Source organism: Electrophorus electricus, chromosome 6 (assembly GCF_013358815.1).
Source record: "Electrophorus electricus isolate fEleEle1 chromosome 6, fEleEle1.pri, whole genome shotgun sequence".
NCBI classification, from domain to species: Eukaryota; Metazoa; Chordata; class Actinopteri; order Gymnotiformes; family Gymnotidae; genus Electrophorus; species Electrophorus electricus.
In genome coordinates this window covers 17,038,671-17,048,394 of record NC_049540.1, presented here as the reverse complement: position 1 = coordinate 17,048,394, position 9,724 = coordinate 17,038,671, and the positions used below count along the sequence as shown (strand labels likewise).

At 42.7% G+C, this 9,724-nt stretch overlaps 1 protein-coding gene across 1 annotated transcript; it reads right to left on the bottom strand.

Moving 5' to 3' along the window:
- Positions 1–1,049: 1,049 nt before the first annotated feature.
- yipf5 (Yip1 domain family, member 5) lies at positions 1,050–9,724 on the bottom strand. The gene is made up of 6 exons (XM_027023054.2): positions 9,642–9,724; positions 8,739–8,858; positions 7,862–8,040; positions 3,438–3,583; positions 3,061–3,242; positions 1,050–2,456 (listed from the first exon to the last, which is right to left on the bottom strand). The coding sequence occupies exons 2-6, from the start codon at positions 8,846–8,848 to the stop codon at positions 2,294–2,296; spliced, it is 780 nt and encodes a 259-aa protein (XP_026878855.1). The 5' UTR covers positions 8,849–8,858; positions 9,642–9,724; the 3' UTR covers positions 1,050–2,293.

Below are 9,724 nucleotides of genomic sequence, written 5' to 3'. Positions count from 1 at the left end.
GATTCATCATGCCCCGACGCAGGAGACCCCTGGCACCGAGTCCAGAGCACAGCTCCAAGTGGAACCATGGTCCAGATGCAGGGAGCATTGCACGACAGCTCGGCTCCTTACAGCGCTCATGCTGTGTGCTCAGGGGGCATCTTCTGTCAGAACGCACCCGTACAGATGCCATTGTTATCCTGAGGCACCCCGCTGCCTCCAAAGAGGCAGAGTTCACACGACCCATTTTATATAGCAAAACAGAAGATGCTTATGTAATACCATTGGGTACGTTTTATTTGGAAAATTCTACGCTCTATGACTGTGACTGGCTGCTGTGTCATTTTTAATGTTTTTCATTAGTGTCTGCTTTCAGATCCAGCTGTAAAAAATCTCATCCTGCCTTAGGAACACCATGCACATAGTCCTCACACCTACAGAAGTGTTCAGCATTTTGGAGAAAGTAGCCATGTTCATTGCTAACGGGCTGGGCATGTAACTGCTGAATTTCCTTAGGTTTCTTTGAACAGGAGGATGCTAAGCAGTGCAGTGTTGCAGCCCTCCGGCCACAGTTTAAATGTTGTCTGTTTTCAACCCATCCACCCCCCTGTCCCAGTCCAGTTTTGTTCTGTTCCATTTTACACTAATCAGTCCGCTAATCAAAAGGCAGTCAGTGCTTGGCAGAGATGTACTGGGAACAGAACTTATAGTGGGACTGGCTCAAAGTCCTTAAGGTCTGGATCGAAACCTTCGGCTCTGGTCCTTTAGAAAAAAGTCCATGTACTCTAAAGTGCTGCATAATAGGAACTGTACTAGGGTAGTCACACAAGAAATAATTAATATTTAACTTACTGAACTTCTCATTATGGGGCTCTAAGCTTGGAGAGCTTTCTGGTACAGAAAACACCTTTAGCCAGTTGGTATGCTCACATTGTGTAGGACACAGGGGCTTTCCTTAACACTTAAGGGTCTGAACAACTGCCCTCATAAAGGGCCAAAGAATAAACGCAACGGCTGCCTCCCTCTTAAGCCGACAACACACACACAAAAAAAAACCTTCTGACACCGTGTTCAACCAAATTTCATCCATTTATTTCATAAAATGGCCTGTGAAGCAAGAAGGGTGAAACCCATCCAACTTCTCACTGATGTTCCACGAGACAAAATAGATAAAAATCACTGGACACCTCCGGAGTACAGGAAGTAAATATAGCGGGAAGCAGGAGAGCGCAAGCCCGGCTCGCCAGCAGTCGCAGCACACAGCAGCCCCTTGCTTACAGTGAACGAAGAGTGGAGAAGCTCTTCTTAAGCGAATAAGACTGAGTTGTGATGGTCCTTGGCTGAAGAGCACTCGCACCGCTGTAACTGTCTCAGGTCTGCGCTTCCCCAATCTCAGGAGATCAACATAGGCAAATACGTCACGGCAATTGTGTCGTGCTAAATTAGATGACGACATAACCCTACCTTGCAAGTTCACTCTCATGAAAATGAAAGCTAAAAAAGGTACTGCCTCTGTACTAGAATGAACAGGAATGACAGGTCATTTGAATTACTAATAGGCCTCGATGCTGTGCATTTCAGCACCGTGTGCTGTAACATGAGAGGGGATGGCAAAAAAGAAAAAAACAAAACAAAAATAAGAAAACTAAGAATGATAATGCACCTTCCCAAGTCTTCTCTAATTCTTATGAATGTGCAGATCAGCGTTCTGCATATGTGATTATCCTCATCGCCATGTACTGACCAAAGCATCTGACTGAACATAATCTGTACAAACAATGCATATTCAGAGGGAGGGGTGAAGGAAAAAAAAACAAACAAAAAAAAAAAAAAAAAAACAAAAACAAAAAACACACACCAAACATATCCTGGCAAACAAACCGAGGCACACACCGTAGCCGCAAATATATATTTTTTAACGGGTCAAAAAGCATGTGGTGCGTAGCCGAAGAGTGTGCCCTGTATTGATTACGTACTCTGTTCTCCATTAAACACGACTCAGTTTTGCCTTCTGGCTGGCGCTAGGGAAATTTCATTTACAAAGTTTCATTCCTTATTCAAACTGAAAAAAAAGAAAGAAAAACACACAAAAAAAAAAAAAGGTGGGGGGGGGGGCAAAAAACCCCCCCAAAAAAAAACAAAAAAAACAACCCACTATAGCCACCCCCTTCTGGCAGATGCTGAATATGGAATGCTTTACATGGGAAGGACTTTCTTGACTTAGCCAAATCCCAGCTTTACTGATGCACTTTACAACAAAGTGGTCCTCAAAGTGTACATTGGCATGGCCATATGTCCTGTTGACGTTCCGGGCTCAGAATACAGAGATGAGGGCAAAGACCCCGTACAGCAGGGCGCAGGGGTAGGCCACCAGGAACTGCTGTCCATCCATGGCTAGAGCGGAGATGAAGATCTTGGATGCCGAGAAGCTGCACCAGCCAATGATGGCAGCCGTCAGGAAGATTCCCAGCATGCCTCTGGAAACACACAAAGGGAAGGTCTATTCAGATGGATTTTTTTTGGGTGGCAGAAGGAAAAGACCTACAATGGGCTCTCTCACGTAAGCAGTTTTCAAAACTAAACAAAAGGATGGCACCAAAACACACATCTAACATGCTTCTACCAAACCAAAACCTGGAGCCTTCCGCACTTGATGTTTCTGTGCCCTATAAGCGCATCATAAGGAAGTTCCCTCTGATGGCCATTTCCAAGTCAGTTTTCACATGGAATAAATTACTCCAGATGTCCTTTAAATAAATTGAGGTCTTCTTTTTCAGAGTTAGTTAAGTTAAATATCTACTCATTTTTCTCATGAATCAATCTGAGGACATACTGTATTACTTTCCTCACTTTGTAATGTTTGGTGTGCTACATAGTCAGCTTTAGGATTACTTGCATAAACTGAGCCAACGTGAGATATATTCTGATCTGGCTACATCCCACCTGGTGAGACTCTAGAGATAACAGACCATGCCCCTCTCTGTTCACCAACCCTCAGCAAAATGGAGAAAACACAAGGCCTACTAGCTGGACACCTTGTCGTTATTAGCATGCTAGCCCACAGACATGAGGTGCACTCACTGTAAAGAGAAGATCACACCGAAACCGGAGAGGAGGATCATGGGTAACAGACAGTAGCCCAGGACGCTGGCCACACAGCCGAAGGAGACACCAGTCATGCTCATGAGGTTGAGGAGGCAGTACATGCCCAGGCAGCCGATGGCACTGATACCATACACGTAGCCAAACTGGATCTTACCCGTCTGTGGTGAAAACACAGAGGTGGGTCGTGAGTGACCATTTTCACATTCGTTTTCAACATCCACCCCGCCACCAGTATCTTCCCAGAAGCCAGTATAACTGGCATTAGGCCAGCCCTGGGTCAAAAAGTTGCCAGCTTGCCAGCACCCCCTCGCTTTGACACGAGACTCCGGTACAGAGTGTATGGCGGCACTCACAAGAAGCAGCGTGGCACCGAATGCCAGGCAGAAGACCATAGGCCCAGCCAGATCAGTCTCGTTCATTATACTGCCATCTGCTGCCTTCAGCGGGTGCAGCACCGTTAGTGTCTTCTGCCAGATGTGGTCAAAGTTGATTCCCAGCTCTGCAAGGCAATAGACAAAATGATGCCCAAGGATCAGAACCACTCGGTACGCCAAGTGAAACTGGGTCAAACTGAAGGTTATTTGTTTAAGCTCTTGAAACATGGAGAACCATGATGAAAAGGCCTATTTTCTTAACCAAAGGACTGGGGGGCTGTGTAGCCAAATCTGATCTCATGGTTACAGAATCAATACTGGTGTTCTTTTGGGTGTAAACAAATGAGGAAAAGAACATGTTCCATCCCATTTAAAAACCATTTATATATTTACTAAAGCTACTTGTGCAAATCATCATGTAAAATCTAAACACCACATTTTTACAGACAGAGACCACTGGGACGTCTGTAAGCACAAAGACTGGCATACTGACAAAAGCTCTGAGGTAACAAATTAATGACTCTGGGCATCGAGTAGGTTGACCTCTCACACTGTACTTTGAATTACCATGACAACACTGAAACAACAGGTTTCGTTTAGCTTTCCTAGAAGACTAGGAAGTTCATCTAGTATTGGATTTCATGTCCTATTATGTTTAGGAATGTTTTCATTTAAAGATAGATAGCACAATAAATGACTGTAAGCACTGCTCAGTCATTTCACTTTTGAAGGTTATTCCTACATGTTATGGATGCACTGTGAGGTGTAGGTCAGTCATTTTGTGGTGAAAATCTTGAAGTTGCACCCTCTCAAACACCACACTGTCGCTGCACTGGAACCTATTGGCAAGTCTGAATGGCATAACTGCCCGTGGGTGGAGTTGCAACTCTACACTGAGAAATGTGATCGATAAGAGTTTTAGGAAGTCGTTAATAAAAGCGCTGGCAACCTCTGCTTTCGCCTCTTCTGGCACCGCCTCAGTCTGCTCAGTCAGACTGCGGTCTCATAACTTACTATAAGCATGGCCTGCTGCAGGTGGGTTTAGTCAGGGATGCCCTCCTTGAAGAGGGCAGACCCATGGGGCATGTGACTACACAGAACATGGGCCCTGGCCACGCTCATCAGTGAGAATTACAGACTGCCAGGCTACATGCCTGAGGTCAGTGGCAGTACTGAAAGGTGGACAACGCAATGTTTCGGTAATTTGAACAATCTACAGGGAAGCAGACAACTGATGTGTAATGTCAAAGAGGCCCATAAGAGCCTTGGATGAGTGTAGTAGATGAAATTCCTCAACAACAACAGTATGAAGAGCTGAAACAGAATGTACCAACACGCAGCAGGTTAGACCTAGACGCCCCTGATGGATTTCTACATTTTCTTCAGGGTAAGCTCAACCGAGGAAGTAGATAACTGTCCAAAGCCTATGAAATCCCATGGAAATGGTCAGCTGTGTTCCACAGTGATACTAGATTAAGGGCAAAGTTGCCCACCAGATAATTTATTATGGCATCCTAGCTCTGTAGCCCATGTCTGCTTCCGGTTAAGTTTGAGTGGGTTAGATTCTTGTCCTCAAAAAATATCCCTCGAAACTGTCACCTGTATTTCACAACAAATGTATAGAAATTAAAAATCAAAAATAATTTCACAATTATCTGAAAAGAAAATAGATAATGCCCTCAAAACAGTAAACAACCTTAAATAACTAAATCATTTAAAAATATTTCCAAATCAATAAAGAAAAACTATATTAAAACTGTAATGCAAAAAGCCATCTATTCTAAAAGTAAATAAACTTATTAGATCACAATAAGGAAACCAAGCAGTGAATATTACAGTGATGAAAGTGTTCTGTATGAAAAAAGCTGAAAATTTAAAACCAGTGTCTGATGGGTCCATCATCTTTGTGTGGTGATTTGCTGGCCCTGACAACATTTTAGGAGAAAAATGGCTCTGATGCACCACTGGGTGTATCTGAAACTACATTACCCTATTATTAAAAGGGCTGAAAATTGCGGTGCACTATCTACTAACGGTGGCATACTCTTTAGTATGGTAGTATGTGGTAGTCTTGTTTTCAAAACCAAATGTTGTCATTAAATAATGGTAGGGAAGAAAAAAAAAAAGTCCTATGACCTTAGGTAAAGGTATTTACACAGTTAGTCTTCTGAACAATTTCCGCGTCCATATCGATTCTACTTGATATTGTGACCGAGACATTAATGAGACCATTAATTTAAATGGTCTCAAAGTACTCCTTTTGGACGCAGCTGTGATTGACACACTGCAAATTGGAAATCCAAGTATCACCACAGAAGGACCGCTTCATGTTCTTTTAGAAATAAAGAAAAAAAAACTCAAAAAATGTAAAAAGACATTTTTCAGGCAGTCTGACCTACTTTTGCTACAAAACATCTTTAACAGGACAGCAGGAAAAACGCCTGAGCCAAGCGATGCAGTAACAGGAAACCAGCCAGAAACAGATGCCAGCATGGACTAATGAAGACAGGAGCTGAAATTCTGCTGGCGCCATTTCCGCTATGAAAATTGTACGCTCTGGAGCCCATGGATCGTACCAAATGGGGAACTAAACAGTAAACATTCCTGGAGAGTACATTAAAAGCCTGCATGTTTAGCGTGGCTAATGAGCTGTATAGGGCATGAGGAATCAAAACTCTTTCAACACGCATGGTTGACAAAGGAAAAAACTGAATGGGTGAACAAACATGTACGGCATGACGTAATCAATATAAAATGAAGGCGCACATGCGGTTTGGGATTTTGGGTCAAAATGGCCAGAAGAAAAGTTACAAGTGACTGAAAGAGGATCGTTCTTGGAAGCAGGAGCATCAGTCAGGAAGACTACTCAATTTCCTAGTATTTCAAGAGGAATAGTGACTGCAATAACAATGCATTTAGAACTATTGAATCAGCATCAGCAAATAGGGCTGGAAAGCTTGGTCAAAAGGGGCAGATTCGATGACCATGATGAGTAAGCAGAACAACGGTGCATTCTCAGCTGACGATGCAGGTCAATGAAGGACGTGATCAGTGGCAGCAAGAACGATCCGTCAGCAAGGACGTAGCTGTCTAGTTTATAGAAGGGCTTCAGTGCTTAGACCAAAAACCTGTCATTAGTGTGTGACTATATATTTGAAATTTCAGAGGTGCAAAAAACTGGTCTACAGAGATATGTAAAAAGTGATATGGTCAGATGAGTCATTCTTCACCACAGAGCAAGTAGAACAAGGCACTAAGAGGTCATGGGACTGATTCCAATGGGAGCTCACGTACTGTCATTATGGTAAATTTCCACTTTGCTCTGGCCAAAAGCGTCTGCCAAATGTCGGAAATGTCATCGAGTGGGTGAGGGCATGTGTGGTGTACACTCACGAATGACAACACCTACTTTTCTGGTCTTACTAGAGATGCTGTTTTTGTACTCCTGTAGGGCCTCTGTCTGTGTTTTTGCTTTAAAGGAGTGGTTTATTTTTTATTATTATTAACTTATTAACAGCATCCTGCTACTCTTTTTTTCCAACTCATTAATATCATCTGTGCATTAAAGATCCCTATTAAATCATTTACGGCTGTCATGTCCTACTGAGGCTGCTCCGGTTAATGGCCTGAATTCTTGAAAACCCATAGGGCACGAGGGGACACTGAATGGATGGGGAAGTACAAAAAAAAAAAAGAGCAAATCCTACACTGTGGTCCTTGTAGTCCTCAGATCTCACCCTAATTAAACACCTAGAAGAAATTTCAGACCTTTAGGTTAGAGAGTGTACTCCAAGTTGAACTCCAGAGACTTGCAGAATCTTGACCAAGGTGCACTGAGGCTGGTCTGATGTCTCTTGGTGGTGAGCCTTACTAAGCCTTTTTTTTTTTTTTTTTCTTGGTCACTGGTCTATGTAAGGAAACCTTGTGTACCAGCATTGTGACATAAAATGCCACACTCTTTTCGTAGTTTGATAGCGAATTTTAAAAAGACAGGATTACACATGGTTGCACTTGGTACATGGACGCATTCTCAACAACACCACACCCCCATGTTAAATGACAATGCATTTAAAGCAGTGTGTGTTGATTTCAGAGAGGGGTTGCAAAATCTTCCCATGCTACATACAAAGTTGTACTTTGTAAGTCACGTGTGACTACACCACAAAAAAAAAAAAAAAAAAAAAAAAAAAAAAAAAAAAGCACCTGTTCACATCCAAAACCACCTACTACCTACTATTCTCGGTACTTCAAGCTCATTTTGGTAAAATAGATATTGAACGCAGCATGTTGTTTTTGGCATGCCGTTGAGTATGTTAGTGTGTGGAATTTTAGACATGACCCTGGGTTTTGACATCCTTCTCTACCTCACACAAATCAAGCGACGACCACCTCGTCTCACTTACCCTCCAGCAGTGGGGGCTCGTCTTCGAAGCTGCTGTTGTACATGGACTGCGAGGAGGTGGGGGTGAAGGCAGGCGTGGGCTGGTAGATCTGCCCCGTGTAAGGCTGCTGGGGCTGGGGCATCATACCCGGGGGAGCCGTGTAGCCCATGGGTTGTGAATAGTCATACTGACCATATGGCCTGGGCAGGGAACAGAGGCTCTGTAAGTGCTTGAGTAGCAGATATGACATGTGACATCCTCTTTGTGAACACCACTACTTTGTTAGAACATTCATTATGCGTTATAAAGATTTGCTGAGATGCATTTAGATGTTGTAGGACACCATGCCTGGCTTGTGTTGGTCATTGTCAAACTCTCTCAATGGTCAGTTCCAGAACCAAACAAAGTGGTCAGAGAGTGTAGGTATAAGGTAGGTGTTCCTTTGGGTGGCAGACTTACCACAACATTAACACCAACATGCCATTAACATGGTTATAGATGTTAAGTCAGTCCCAAGTTTATCTGACACCGCAGTGTTGCTGTTTTCTACTGCCCACATATCATGCTGTGGTCAGAACCTCGTCACTGATGAAGAGCTAGAATGTGTGAAGCACTGCAACAGATGAGCTACACCGTGCACAGCAACAGATTGGCTACAGGCTCTAACTGTATATCTACAAGGTGTTTCTAATAAAGTGGCTGTTCCATGTACACAAACCTTAACGTTCTCTTTGAAATCACATACGCATATGCACTGGTAGTGTTATGTGTAGATGCTGTTAAGACTACTAAATATGAAGTAAAAAACAGCATACAATATTTTGTCAGATTTGAGACAAATGAAAAAACATCTTTGTCGCAGAGAATTAGTGTCTGAAGATTAATTAAGGGGGTATACTTGTTGTATGCGTCCTCCGTGTTGCTGTAACCGTATCCAGCTTGGCTTTGGTCATCTACGCTATAGCTAGACTGGTAAAAGTCTGTGTTGAAGTTGTCGAACCCAGACATCGCAAGCAGCCTAGTAAAGAGGAAAGGAGGAAAATCGGTTAGCGGTATTGACGTTGAGGAAATACGCCATTTCTAACGTTATATACTGACTAACATTTTAAGAGAAACAGGTTTGGAGTATTTGCGACATAGCCACTGCCATAATCCAACGCACCTTTTTTTTTTTTTTTTACATTTTGTAACGTTTCTTAGTAACAAATGCAACCTATCTAGATATACATGTATACAGCTGTAAGTTTATATAATTTATGTCAGTCAGCTAGCTAACCATAAGTGGCAAGTAAGGTAGTTGGTAAGAGAAAATCGCCGTTCAGGTATAGCTAACCTATGTAGTATGTCGTTTAGCTAACTAGCTGCATAACTAAACTACCTACGAGTTCAAAGACGGACTTTACCCACGGAACTATTAGTAACACCAGCTAGGTTAGCTACCTAGCTAGGACAGCATAGCTAGCTTAATTAGGCTAAGAGACTATGCAGTAGAACAGACATATTTAGCAACATACAGAGGTGAGGCAAAACGGAATACTCAGGTTGTTTTAAATTATCTGCCTTATTTGAAGAGAACCAACACACTAGTAAAAAATCTGTGATAAGGCTAAGCTTGGTTACTACTGGCTAGGAAGCTAGCTAACTTACTAAACGCTTGGTTACCAGGACATCAGCTAGCTCAAGATCACGAGAAATTAAACAAATGTCAAACAACATATGCAATACACAAAACATTTGCAGCAAATGAAGGAAGTTGCACCACTTCAACTTTACCTTTTAATACTCAGTAAACTGTACCTACCTGCGCTGTTATCCCGTAGAGAACACCGCCAACTCCGCAAACTACGTGTCAAGAAAGAAATAATGACAACACTTCCGGGTCGG